The sequence below is a fragment of the Truncatella angustata genome, assembly GCF_020726525.1.
Source record: "Truncatella angustata strain MPI-SDFR-AT-0073 chromosome Unknown BKA67scaffold_1, whole genome shotgun sequence".
Taxonomy (NCBI): Eukaryota; Fungi; Ascomycota; class Sordariomycetes; order Amphisphaeriales; family Sporocadaceae; genus Truncatella; species Truncatella angustata.
This window is the reverse complement of record NW_025763381.1, coordinates 1,608,209-1,622,105: the sequence shown is the minus strand read 5'-3', so window position 1 is coordinate 1,622,105 and position 13,897 is coordinate 1,608,209. Positions and strand designations below refer to the sequence as shown.

The 13,897-nt window shown below is 48.7% G+C and overlaps 3 protein-coding genes across 3 annotated transcripts; all 3 read right to left on the bottom strand.

Annotated features, from left to right (window-relative positions):
• Positions 1 to 813: 813 nt before the first annotated feature.
• BKA67DRAFT_12733 (uncharacterized protein) lies at positions 814 to 2,775 on the bottom strand. Its single transcript, XM_046094980.1, has 3 exons — positions 2,257 to 2,775; positions 1,563 to 2,204; positions 814 to 1,473 (listed from the first exon to the last, which is right to left on the bottom strand). The coding sequence occupies exons 1-3, from the start codon at positions 2,399 to 2,401 to the stop codon at positions 1,073 to 1,075; spliced, it is 1,188 nt and encodes a 395-aa protein (XP_045963525.1). The 5' UTR covers positions 2,402 to 2,775; the 3' UTR covers positions 814 to 1,072.
• Positions 2,776 to 4,572: 1,797 nt separating this feature from the next.
• BKA67DRAFT_589446 (cytochrome b-c1 complex subunit Rieske) lies at positions 4,573 to 5,740 on the bottom strand (the record flags this gene model as incomplete). Its single annotated transcript, XM_046104461.1, has 3 exons — positions 4,573 to 4,754; positions 4,925 to 5,164; positions 5,464 to 5,740. 3 exons carry the CDS (start codon positions 5,738 to 5,740, stop codon positions 4,573 to 4,575), a joined length of 699 nt encoding a protein of 232 aa, XP_045963524.1.
• A 6,826-nt stretch (positions 5,741 to 12,566) lies between these two features.
• On the bottom strand, positions 12,567 to 13,490 carry BKA67DRAFT_652623 (uncharacterized protein; the record flags this gene model as incomplete). Its single annotated transcript, XM_046106197.1, has 3 exons — positions 12,567 to 12,927; positions 13,005 to 13,302; positions 13,373 to 13,490. 3 exons carry the CDS (start codon positions 13,488 to 13,490, stop codon positions 12,567 to 12,569), a joined length of 777 nt encoding a protein of 258 aa, XP_045963523.1.
• Between the last annotated feature and the right edge of the window lie 407 nt (positions 13,491 to 13,897).

Genomic DNA, 13,897 nt, shown 5'->3' with positions numbered 1-13,897 from the left:
TCAAAGAAACTTGCTGAATTTAGATTCGACCTGGGTGCTGACCAACATGCCAATATGTAAGTAGCAAGAAGGATTATTTAAAACCATACCATAGTATTGCCAAGGGAAGAACGGGATTCCCGAGTTTGTTGAGTCCCCATCCTCTATCAATGACCCACTTGAGTCCGCTCAGATGGATCGCGGCGCTGTCAACCCTCCCGGCGCAATATTGGTGCCACGACGGCAGTTCCGTCTCCTCCTGGTGCACTCGCCAGATTCCTCGCGACCTAGTATTACGCCTAACCAACGAAATATAACCTACAAAAACGGAGGCTCGAGCTTGTTTTCGTTTATCTCAATTGGGTTGACCATAGGACTGATGAAGTCCTCAGCCTGGGAGTCACTGCGTGAGCTACGCAGCCGCTCATATCGCGTTCTTTTCTGACCGGGATGCTCACCACTCTATTGCTCAAACCCATCGACGGTTCTTGTTCGGGCATTTGGGCCTTCACATCATCCGTGCAAGGCAGTCTAGGCTTTCGCCTCGCCTTGCTGACGTCCTTCATCACATGTTTGCGCACTTTGGTGGAATGCTTCTGAGCTTCTTTGGGACCTGTGATACCCACGAACTCGAACACCGTTCCGATCTTTTCTTCTGCCGGGAGCACACACTCGTATCCTACTTACTAACCACGGAGATGGCGGGTCGGAGGGTAGTGCTGGCACACGTAAGAATGAAATAATCACATAACATACCCACCCCTGTCAAACGTTTCCGTTCATTGATGGATAGCACCAACTGTTTTGCTGCAGCTTTCTTCAATTACTTAAAAACTAACAATTCACATCCCTGTAGGTGAACTTCAACTTATAAGTTGGGTCACGAAATAACAAGAACTATCCACACATATCGCTGCTAAAGAATAGGTTCATATAAAATTCATTGATTCGTAATATGGCTGAAGGATTTTGAAATTGCGATCCAAGAACTGAAGCCGGTGTAAATCCTATCTTATAGCCGTCAAGTACATATGTCGTACATTGTTTCTATCCCCAGTCACGCGTTCGTCCTAGAAGTCGGCTTGTTCATAACTCAGAATCGGGGGAAAGCCCGAGCACGGCGCTTCTTGGAGTTTGCTGCGGTGCACTCCTGTTGCTGGGCGTCACAGTCGCTAACGGAACCACCCTCACCGGAGTTGGCGGCGTTCGCGCACTTGTTCTTCTGGACATCGCAGGCACGCTGTACGGCGGCACCAATGTTCAGGAAAGTATCACCATTGACGCTGAAGGGACGCTCGGCAGCGGAAGAGATGACGGGAATGGGAGGAGAGCCGACAGAGCCAGTAAAGGCGTTGACGTCGACACCAGCAGCAGTGGCGGTGCCCGTCGCGGTTGAAGTAGCAGCGGCGCTGGTTGCAGAAGCGGTGGCAGTGGCGGCATCACCGGCAGAGTCGTCAGCAGAGTCATCGCAGCTATCATCGGCGGAGTTGTCGGCTAAATCATCGGCAAAATTTGTCAGCCTCATATTCTAGAAAATTTCGGTTTATGGTGCACTGGGGAAAGGTGCATCAACCTCGACTTACCATCGCTTGAATTCCCGGCGGTTCCATTACCTGCGGCGGCGCCGTTGTCGACGGTAGCGCCACCTGCGGTAACCGCAGCATCTATCTCAGCAGCAGTGGCGTCCTCTACAAGAAGGTTTTGTTCCACAATGCAGCCGACGTCAACAATGTCGTCGCAAGCGTTACCCTTACCAGTCGGGTCACCGATAGTGCCAGGCGCGAAGGTACCAGATTGGAGAGCAAGCTGGGGATCAGCACCGATAGCAGCCAGCTGAACTGCCAGGTCGAGGACGATCTGCTTGTTAACGGCAGCGGCGTTGTCAGAGGCGGGATCCTGGTGCTGTGTGATGGCAGCAACCTCAGGGTTGGTGGCTGTTTCGTTGCAGATGACAGATGCCAGTCCAACAGAGCCGGTGTTGCGCTCGAGGGCACGGAACAGCAGAGCATTGGCCTGCGCGTCGACATCACCGGCCGCCTTAGCGTTGGTAAAGGCCTGGTCTGCAACGTGCTGTTGGAGACAATCCGTGTTGGTCACGGTTCCGGCACCTTTGATGGCAGCGGCGTTACCAAGCAGCGAGAACACAGCATCTTGGATGTTCTCGGGGTTGTCCAACTTCAGAGCAGTATTTACTGCTTGAAGGATAGGTTCGTGAGAGTGCTCCTCTGGGAGTCGGTTAGTTCTTGTTCCGTACCAAAACATAAATATGACGCTTACGAGGAACCTCTCGACGGAACTTGGTAACTCTTCCTGCGTGCGGTGGCCGACGAACAACGATGGCAGAGCCTGATCTAACGGCATCAGGGCGAGCAGCAGCCACGCTCAAAAGAGCCAGCAAAACTGTGCTTGTTTCGTACTTCATCTTGAGTGATTTTGCGATGAAACGATTGTTTATATAATATCAATAACTTCCAAAAGAGGCCCGGCCTAAAGATGGGAGATGATTCGTAATAATGCGCTTAAAAAGAGCGTATAGTTGTAATAGAAATGTTCACAGAACAGTAAAGAATGGAATGATGAATGAAAGACAGTGATGCTGGATGAGGAAGGAAAGAAACATGCACATGTATTGCGGGCACATCACACGTCTATATACTCGGCTAAGCGACAGTATCAGGCATCGTAGCAACTTCTTGCCGCAACGATTGACCCGCTCACTCACCTAGAGAAACCCCAACCGCTTGCGGGTGATTCAGACTGACGTCTGATGCTAGAGATGACAGGGCCCCTTGGCAGCTCGCTAAGATCCATGATCTGTAGATCATTCTTTGAGACGGGAGGTAGCTCAGGGTATAGAGCCTAGGTTTCCATGCGGCTCAAATTAGGGCGCTTCTTCGGATGAGCGTGACTCCGGGGATAAAGACTCCATTAAGGAGATGTTGTGTGCTTCAAGCGCCCAGTCTGGTTCTGGCAGGGCCTGCTCATGTTCGGACCAAGGGCCAATTAACCGATGCGTGGCTCAGTATGCAGAGCGCAAACTACGTGAGCCTTGCCATTAGGGCATAAGCGAGCAGGAATGTATTGATGACCCTCCATGACCACGGTTGTCAAAGCCGTTCATGTGCGAATTGACAGCGAATGGTGGAGCCCACACGTTGAGCTTACCAAGATTATGCCTGAGATTGCTTGCAGATGGAAAATTTGGTGTATAAATCGCACTGGGTCCAAAAAAATCTTCGCCGACTCCGTGTTGGTGTCTGAGTCTGAAGATGAGATGAGACTGGACATCCTACAGAAGCTGTCTCAGGTTGCTTGAGCCTCAAAGCTTGATAGATGCCATGCGATTGGCTGGCGGGAAGCAATGGCCCATGCGCCAGGGGTTGCTGCAACCCCCATGACAAGGATTCGGAGAATTCTTCATACTCCAAAAGTTTAATGTCACTGTTGTTATGAGAAGCGAGGCCAGTCTCCATATAGTATTGGCAAAGTATCGGCGACATGCACTGTAGAAAAATTACAATATACCTTGCCGTTGGAGTTGTTCAGACGACCGACTCCCGGATTGCTGCCAGGTTACCGCGCAAAGGTCACTTCAGATGGAGGCGGAATGGCCAGACCGCTTCAGGATGGTGGCACCCGTTTAGCCATGGTGGCAGCACTCCTGCAATGATGCGATGAACATGCAGTCGATCATGTTTGTCGAGGCTTCAGATGGAACACACATAGCCAAGTACTGATCAAGATGCCTGCGGAATATGTACATGAAATTTGAGATGATAATCAAAGCGGTCATCAGCGAAAAGTGATAGGTCTCAAGCACAATCAAACCCGAACTGTTGGTATCATGACTAAGTTGCTTGGAGTCATGGTATGGTTGTTAGTTGACATAAACCTCGGAGCACATTATCAACTACGCGTTCTGAAGGGGCCAACTCTCAACATTCGCTTACATGGCCATCTTGTTGTCAATCAGCGACTTCGCAAATCGTCCACGTCTAAGTGCGCCACCGTACTGCAAGGCACAAATGTTTGGACCATGTCTTACCAGCCACTTGATCTTGGCAAACCCGCATCATGCATGAGGACAACTAGAGCTTGATACACGGGTTTGCATGATCGGCATGTTGGCAGATTGGATCGGGCGACAAAGCGATCCATTGACACGCTATTGTAGCCGAAACATTCGTTCCTTGAGGACAGGTGATAGCATGCTGAACGTCAACCATGAAGCTCAGTCCTTTGGTTCGGCCCAGTCTGAAGTATTAGATCCGACTAATACCCCAGATATGCCATACAAATGACGTTCCTAGTCAGCGTGACAAACTCATCTCTGCTCAATCAATGATTGTGTTCATGCGCTGTCGCATACTTCATACCGTCAGAATGCATATAGCGATCAATAGAGAGGCATAACCAAAGCGAATATGAAAGATGGGTCGTTCTTTTCAATGTTGTCTTTTGTACAGGATTGGCGGACGCCAGGGAACGTCTAAAGATATGGTCGGGTATCGCGGTCTCTTCGCGACGTCTATCCACCAGATGTTGAGATTGTAGTACCCCTCTTGCCAGTCTAGTATTCATACAAATCCACGCTTAACCGATAATCAACTTCTCGTCCTCGGGGAACTCGTAGGTGGGAATTTCGAGGTTGAGAGGAGCAGGACCCTTTCTGATACGTCCGGAGATGTCGTAGTGAGAACCGTGGCAAGGGCAGAACCAACCACCGAAGTCACCAGCCTCACCAATGGGTACACAACCCAAGTGCGTGCAGACACCTAAATACGCCGAAACATGTCAGTATGTGTTTTGCAGATCATACATGATGCTTGGACTTGTGAGCGATGTGCCGTAGTGGCATATATGCATTCGTGAACATGCGCCAAGGCAGTGCACTGAGCCCAGACAATGCAGTTGATGGCTTGGAAACGCCCATGATGATACGTACCCAACATGACCAACCACTCGGGCTTCTGGACACGGTCCTCGTCGGTTTGGGGATCTCTTAACGCAGAGACCTCGACCTTGTTTGCCTCATCGATCTCGCTTTGTGTACGGTGTCGGATGAAGACGGGCTTGCCTCGCCACTTGATGATGACGTTCTTGCCCTCGGGGATGGCGTTGAGGTCAACCTCGACCTTGGCCATGGCCAAGACATCGGCGGATGCGGACATGTTCTTCAAGAACTCTGCAGATCTGAGTATTAGCCATTGCCCGACGAGGATTCCCTTTCTCCCCCCCGTAGTTTTGTTTCCTTGGTCCGTAACAGTATGGTCGATCGACAGTGTCGTGGGTTTCGCTTGGCCATCTTGCGCGGCTTCTTCAAGGTCCGACTTCAGTCGAGCTTTGGCAGCCTTTGCATCATGATCATGATCGACCGTCGCCAATCGCAAAAGCGTAATAATGGGCAACGACTGCTGCGGTGCCGAGTCGGATCCATACTCGTAGTGCTTCCCAGGGGCGTCTGCGGCATTCCTAGTTACGCACCTTGTACTGTGGACTTGGCACCGGCGGCGGTGATGGCACCCATGGTTCCGACCATGAAGTAGCTCATCATGGCGTTGGTGTTCCAGTTGCCCTTGGAGGCATATTTGCTGAAGTCGGGGACCTTTGTGGACTTTTGCTCGCCCTTGAAGGGGCTCGAGTAGGAACCGGCAGCGGCGAGGGAGCCGGAGGTTGAGATGGCGCGTACGGAAGTGGAGGTGAGAGATCGAGATACGGCCTCACGCGCGAGGGCGCGCGATGCGATGGTCAGGGGGGCCATTGCGATGAGGGGGGAGTGTCAATTGGTGGTGGATGGACGGGGTGTTGAGCTTTCGGTATTGAGGCTTTTCAAAATCTTGACCAAGGCAAATGGAACGACCCGGAGCTTGGACTGTTCTTTGTGGCCTCAGGCCGCCGATTCCAAATTCCTGCCATTTGATTGGTTGGTTTGTCACATGTGGGTCTGTTCACTCCCTGAACTCCGCGCCTCAAAGATTCATTATCATTCAGTCCAATTCAAGGCCTGCCTGCCAGTCCAATTGGAAAACCTAAGACGAAAAAGACGCTTACAATACCACGTGACCTGCATGCTTTGTCTCTTCACTTGACTTGAACTTCACTTGACTTTAGTCACTTACTTGATTATTATTGCACCTCAACCCCATTGTGCTGCACAGAAGCACAAGCACTAAATTGCACACATTCCTATTTAGAGAAATCTCGCCGTCAACTGTGTTGCTTGTGCATCATGGTCAAACGGCGCTAGAGAAGCTGGCCATCAGCATTTCTGTGTTTCAACACCCATTGTCGGATTTGCGTCGGTTTTTGTTTTACTATAATTAGAGTCTGGGCTACTCAGCAGCGAGCAAGCATGTCATGTTATGCATCCAGTATATCTGGTGAACTGTCGGTCAATGCTACGGCACCCGCCATGCGCCGCCGCATTGTGGCTCAGATTCCAATGCTGAAAACAATGCACCAATACAGCACTGCCGAACCCAAGCTGCTGATGGGTTGTGTTTGTTGATCGGTCCAGTCCCCCATGCGGGGTTCGCTACACATAAAGGTCCCGCTCAGTTAAGGGCACATGAAGCGGCATGCAGGCCTCTGCCGACTCTCTCTTGCTCTGTCATTGGCCAACACAGTCACTGTTCACTAGCGAGTCGAAGGAAGTTCGAAAAATACGTATAGTTCACGGAAGGCGTTTTGTTGCCAACTGGTTTCCCATGGTAATGCACTTTTAGCAATATTTGTATTCTCACTTGGCATACAATCCCTAGAGATTCCATCCACATACCACCAAACTGGCCAGTGACTCGTCCGTTTAACCGCAATGTACCCATGGATAAGAAGCCAGCCCGAAATGAACCTCGACCCCAATCTTGTCTAGTGTACAGCTCAAGCCGCCCAGTCAAGGTAGCTTGGGCACGATCTTATTCAACTCAGCAGCCACTCTTTCCTCATGCGCAGTGACAATAGTCTGCGGATGATAGCTACTGGGCAGTACGGTGCTCGTCGGGCCGCTTCCGTAGGGTGCTAGACGACGCTGCTGAAGAGAACTCCGATCCGCAGTGGGCCTTGTCGCAGGGTGATAGGTGTAAATGTGTTGAGCATTACTCATGGAATCCCTGAAATGGTGTTCTTCGTTAGCATTGCCCAAGAATGCAATCGATACTGGCACCGTACCCAGCATAATGGGTTGTAGTTGAGCTTGTAGTCATTGGACGGATGTTTTTGCAAGATTGGTTCGATGTAAATGAGAAGTTGCTAGAGTTGATCTTTGACAGTCTCCCCTCAGGAAGACGTTGTAGTGAGGTTACAAAAGATACGATAGCTTAGAAAAGTGGTCTAGCTGGCAACATGCCTCTTCCGAGATAAATTGGGGATCGTCTACTTATAGGCGGCGGGCTGGTGAAACTTAGCAGACAAACAACCAGTTCTTTCAAGCGATGGGGCCTACGAATCTCGAGGTACATCCTTAATGTCCCAGCGACCTGGTGTAGGCAACGGAACTAATACGAATTCGAGAGAATGGCCATATGTATAATGGCAATGACGGCGGCGCTAGTATTTCCCGAACACACAGCCTTCATGCGTGCAGACCATTGTGATGGATACAGTATTCTGCATCCAAGAAGTGCCTGTGGAGACGTTAGCACATCCTCGATAGAGACCACATGCTCATTGGCCGTGGGGGTTAAGGGTGACTGTACATGGTCTGGGCACTAGCAGATACATGAATGTGTGAGCCGAATCAGATATGCAAGAAAAGTGTATATGATTTTGCTAGCTACGATTTAGAATTTTACTGTGGTACTATAGATTTGATGCACTGGCCTTGCTGCGTAAGTCGAGCAACCAACGGTATATGACCCTGAATAACGAACGGAAGGACGAGTCGTAGAAAAGGAGAAATACTCTCGACACTGAACGGCAACGTGGAAAGTTCTTCTACTATGGCCTATCGACTTGACACTCGTCCAACGATACCTACAATTAGCTGCAAAAGTTCGAGTGATAATCACCCAGTCTCTCGTGGTAGTGTTGCAAATGCGACGAAGATCATCCTTCTTTGCCAAACACACACTAGAGCGTTGAGCATCGTAAGCTTGAAGCCGTTACAGTGTAGGAACAACTCCTCGCATATTGCACAGTTACTCGCGAGTGATTCGTATAAACCATACAAAGAGTACGAAGGCGTGACTCGATTAACTTGACGAAGTTGGCCTTGAAATCGGGCGTACCTGCGCCCACTCGTATATTACCTGAGGAAAGATCGCGACTAAAGCGTTGGATGCAGCCGACACTGTTCCACCAATGAGACGTTACGTACACCTTCACGGTGTGATAGATCCTGCTGAAGACCAGTCTGGCCTGTTCTTGCAGAGTGGTTCTTTTTGCTCAACAGTGAGGAGCAGAATTGAGAAGTGGAAGCATCCAAAATGGCCAACGGTGATAATCGCCGGAATGTCGATTAAAAACGATTGCGTGTATGATTGGCTCAAAAGCTTTTCGGTCAAAAGCGCCATTATTGCTACCTGCCCCTTTCGGTACGGATGCATAATATTGATCTGACGTGGCCATATTGAAATGTAGGTTCTTGGTCAGGCTGCCACTGCGCTTGCATATGCAACAGCCTCACTCCCACGACGTGGCGTGTCTCCCAACTATTTTGTGCGAAGAAGACTCGGTCCGCGAACCATAGAATTCTCCTTGGCATTGTATGTGTAGAGTGTTCGGGAGGTCCTTGGAAGCTCACTTGCTACGAGCCTCGTCTCGATATGGTCGTATAGTATTGTCCTCGGTCAAAGTAATCTTCCGAATGAATGAGTCAGCGTGTCCGTGAGCACGTGACAAAAGTCGCAAGTCTGTAAAATTTGGAATCATCTTGTTGATATGCTATCGATGTCAGCCGTATAATGAATGTGGTAGAGAAAAGGAGCACTCGAGAGCTTAATAGAGAACAAGCAGTGAACAAGTGGCGCCCACTTAAACGGTAGGTATGAACAGAGAGTCGAAGAAAGATGCAGCGTAATTCAAAAAACTGTCGAGATTATTCAGGATTTCTGCCGAAGATGAGGACAACTCCATGGAACGAATATGGAATCAAGTGAGTTTGGAAAACAAAGAGGAAAGCTCGTCGACTGATGGAACCCTACGATAGGAGACCTTGCCTCCATTTTATCGTTTGAAAAGTAGAGAAGTTCAGGACTCCAGGCAAGAGTTTGGAAAAGGACAAAGATGAGCCCTTGCACTTCACTTAAAGCGCTTCGGGGTGCCTCAGAAAAGGACATAACTCTTCGTGGTCGATTGACTTCCGCGCAAGATGGCTTCTGAGCATCTTATATATCCTGCTTCAGCCCTACGAACCGCACGACGGCAATGAGTGTAAATATGCTCAACAAGATGATTGGCTTAGGGATGAACGCTCGTGTAAGTGGCACGCTTTGGAATCCAATTCTAGAACATGATGGTGGTGTGGACAGAAGTGTCATTGGAGTTACGGACTTTCCTTTTCTCGCTGCCCTATGCCGCCTGTCACAACTTGTGCATGCAGGCTTCCGTGTCCTTGTCAATCTCCAAAGATGGTATTGGATGGTTGACCACTTTTGTCATGGAAGAGATTGCCCCATGTATGTTTTGCAACCAAAAATGTGGTTGTACAGGTTGTATTAACGGCGATGGTTAGAGTGTGGTGTGTATCCCCCACTTGATTCAATAGCTGATTTAGTGTTGGTGGGCCTCCGGCAGGGGCCCCCATCCTGAGCGGGCGTCATCGAAAATTCAGGCCAATGACCTATGGCCTTGTGTGCCTTCTGGAAGTATTTTAGACTATCATTTGTACGGTCATGTTAAGGCTGACCAGTATGAGCTGCACGTTACAGAGCACTGCCGTATTCGAGCCAATGGTACATCTGTCTTTTACAGGGGCATACGTTGCAGCCATGGCTGTTATTGACCCCTGTGATGCCCTCGGTCGCAAGACGAGGCAGTTTTCGCATTCGTGACTGACGAAAGAGCAATCCCCAAGAGGCTTGGGAACAAATAAACTGCTATTTGAACGCCATAAAAGGCGACATTCATATCTTGAGAAGTTGAATAATTATAAGCACCAGTTGATAGACATTTTTAGGTAAAAGCGGGTGCGGTACCCGACGTTGAAATTTGAGGGCTATGCTGGACGTGAACCCAACAAGCAGAGCTGAGAGTTAAGCTCGCCAAGGCAAATAGCTCTATATTGTATAACATAACTAAGATGGCCAGTATACGACAACCTCAGGCATAGTTAGACCATGTTATGTATAAGGGCCTTGGATGAAATCAATTCCTTGAACTTTGAGCTTTATACTCTAAACTAGTATCAGAGCGATAGATTTGGATTGTGCAAGGAAAAACAAACAAACCAAAAAGAATTTTGCCGTTACGACTACGAATACTACCATAAAATTACACCATCAGATTTTGAAATGCGGTCCATTTTCGATATTCGGACTTGGGCTTAGTGTCATTTTTCGCTTCCTGATTTGAGCATAAAGCAACGAGGATATTTTGTGAATGAGGATCATTGTTGCTGTTGGGTACAATGTTCTGCCCATGGCGACATTGTGACTGTTATGCAAAGATAACGATATTATCAATCCAGCGCCAGGGTTTCGTCCTTAAGAGGCCGGTCTATTCTAGGTCTGCAGTTCATTCTGGTCGAAGTCCGGAATGATCATTAATGTTTACATGTTAATCATCGCCAATGACCCCACGGCGAACATTAGAAGAATGTTGTAAGTGCACTGGCTGGTCACAGGCAATGACACGCGTTCACCCGGGAGATCAAGCAGATTTCCGTTGATGTATGACTATTCTCAGACTACTACAATTTAAGGCCAACATATTTACCATAAATGACCAGGTGTAGCAATGGGCTCATTTGTTGACAGTTGTATTTTCCTATGCTTGCAGGTATGTTCTCTTGAGAGTACGGGTTTCGCAGACAACTCAGGTAAGTGAATCGTTCCAGTGGGTGCATAGTCCCATATGTGCGATGCGTGGCTTGCTCTGATAAGTGTCAAAACCGGTGAGCTATGGGAGACCAGGTAGTATGCTGTCAAATTGTGTGATGATTATGTTTTTTCTGCTGACTTCTATAGCCGCTCTATCGCGATTATGTGATGTTATAGCCCTCGTCTGGTCGGGTTCGTATTAGCTCAAGCGACGTTGAAGAGGGGTTTAATTCGATGTGGGATATGTAACAGGATGATTCATAGAGACGTTGCTGAATACATTGGGGATACATCAAAAACAATATAGACTCGATAAGTATCAAATGAGGCTGTTTAGTACATACCTCCATGGAGTACGGGGCCTTTGCACAAATTTTAACTAATTATGGGACATCACAAATCTTAAAAACACAAAAACACAACCAAACACGCGCGAGGCTCAAAGACCAACAGGCCTACAACGGCCCAACCAACAAATCATAGCATTACTTGCAGCCAAATAACAAACCTATGGATGATCGAACGCCTCAGACCAACATGAAGCAATGCCTGGAAATCGAAATGTTGCGATGGAAGGGAGTGGAATGGCATCCTCTTGAAGCACGAGTTGGCCTCTTTTCTAATGTGACGGGCCGTATGGACTCTTCTTCACATGTATAACAGAACTGCTAGCCACGCCCTTTTGCCCCTGGCCGCGGTGGCAGTGGCACAAGCGGCACATCGACATCGGAAGCCGCTGACATGCTGGCATTCACATCTTATGCTGGCCTGGAGGTGGCCTCAATCTTATCCGCACTAGTTGTGCTATGAGGCAATGTCAACAGTCAATAATTCGTATTCAATTTGTATTGCATTGGGCATAGCGGGTATCTTGGGAATGGAGTCATAGGAAGACTGCATATCTGGTAACACAAACACTGAAGTACATATTTACACCTGTAGTTGAATTCTCATCTTGATGAGTAGATATTATAGCTTATATCTGGTCTTTTAGCTTGCATACCAATTTCTATACCTGGGCTGAGCCGCTCAGCAGGCGTGTACCCTCCCAGAAGAAAGAACTGCTACACCGAAGCTTCCAGACAAAGCTGTGAGGAAATTTTGGTAGTCAAGACAACAGCTTGATGTCGCGTACGTCCTTTGATCACTAACACCAAGGTTACTATTAGTCGTAGGCTAGCCTTCTTGTGAGGTCAGCCCGGACGGTGTCCATCGGATCCTGCCAAACCCTCTTCTTCGGCAGCAATATCCTTCAGTTCACAGTCTGGGGAACAATGCTGTTCTTGAATCCATTTTCGAAAGTCCAGTACTCGCTAATAGACTCGGTCAGCGGTCGAAATTAGGAGAGGCCGCCCGCGGTAAGCATGAAGTTCCTTCTTGTAGGCAAGAATTTAAGAGCATGGGATCATAAGGAGTGGTCGACTTGCCTGATTCGCCTCACCAACTCCGCCAGTGTGACACCTAACAACAATGTAGCTGTGCTCTGTCCAAAATCCCAAGAATTTTCGCTTTCTTCTCCTTCAAGACGATGCTGGTTGCCGACCTTGAGAGCGATCATCATATAGATATGCACAGGGAACTGCGCACTACTCAGCAAGAGAAGTATCTTCCTTAGCGCTTTGTACCCCCTATGAATAAAGTGATCATGCAGCCAAGCAGCCATGTTGCGGTGACCGCCACGTAAGTCTTGGCAGAGCCGGGCTGGGACGCGCTCGTTATCGCCGTTAAACCATCGCGGAAACAATTGCCGAGCTCCTCAGACTCAAGCTTCCAGTCGTTTAATCGAAGCTCTAGTAGTATCGTGAGCACAAGAAAACATAGCGCAAAAACGTATCCTGCTCGATGCCGAGCTGATGTCAAGGAAAGATGGTGGTTCTTCGACTGCTTGAGGCCGCTGCTGACCGGACTGCTCATATACGGAAGCTTAGCGGCCATGAAGGTCCAACAGATAAGGGCGGAACAATTAGAGACCCTGTTTTAGAGAAATCGTTGTGAGCTTTTGCAGAGATACTTCATAAGTAGAGACGATCTGGTACCTGGCAGGCTTACCCAACAAAGCTGACGGTGTCAAAGATGAGATGTAGGTGATAAAGATCGATGCGATCTTCATCGCCAGCCATACCGTACTGAGAGAAGGCCGTGATGAGCAAAGCGATGCCTGTGAGCATTTGCACGTCGTTGCCGACCATCAGAATGTCAGATACGAGCTTAAGCCTTTTCTTCTCGGCTTCATGTTCTTCGTACCGTCTTCGTACTGAAAAATGAGTCTGCCGAGTTTTGACAGAAAGACCACCCAGAAGGACAACACCAAGGAGATGAAGGCTTGCCCAGCGAAGCCTACTAGAATCTGTGGTACAGGAAGGTGTGTAAGTGAGCCGAATTTCAACGAGTCGTGTTTGCCTGCAATCCTAATTCACCTACACCTATGCCTGCAATGTCGGGCATAACCTCTCCCACCTTTTCGCATTGCAGTGTTTTCGGATCGACAGCTTCCATCCTAGCATTAACCCCCTGCTCGAGGCAGGTAATAGTCATGTTATGTTAGTATACAAATTACGACTTGGCACTCGAGATACGGTCTTGGCAACTTGGCGCAAGCCTATATAATGACCGATCGTGGTAGCTGTGATAGCTTCTAGTTGCGTAGCGGTTTCGGGTCCCTAAATGATTGACGAGACGGGGAAAGGGATCAGACGGAAAGACCCAGTCTGCTTCGTTGTCTCAAACTAGGCGTAGAAGGTAAAACGGACAAGCAATATTATTTCGGCAAATTTAGTTCTTACACCAACAGTTCTCTCATTTGTTATTTACAGTCCCAAGAGGATCCTGCGATTTTGTCGGCGTTTTCAGAACTGTCAGATTGGTCAAGACAGGTTGTTGTGGGGTTTCAGGCACTGCGCCGCAGAATTGCAGTGATAGACAAAGCTGAGGCATGGTCGTGG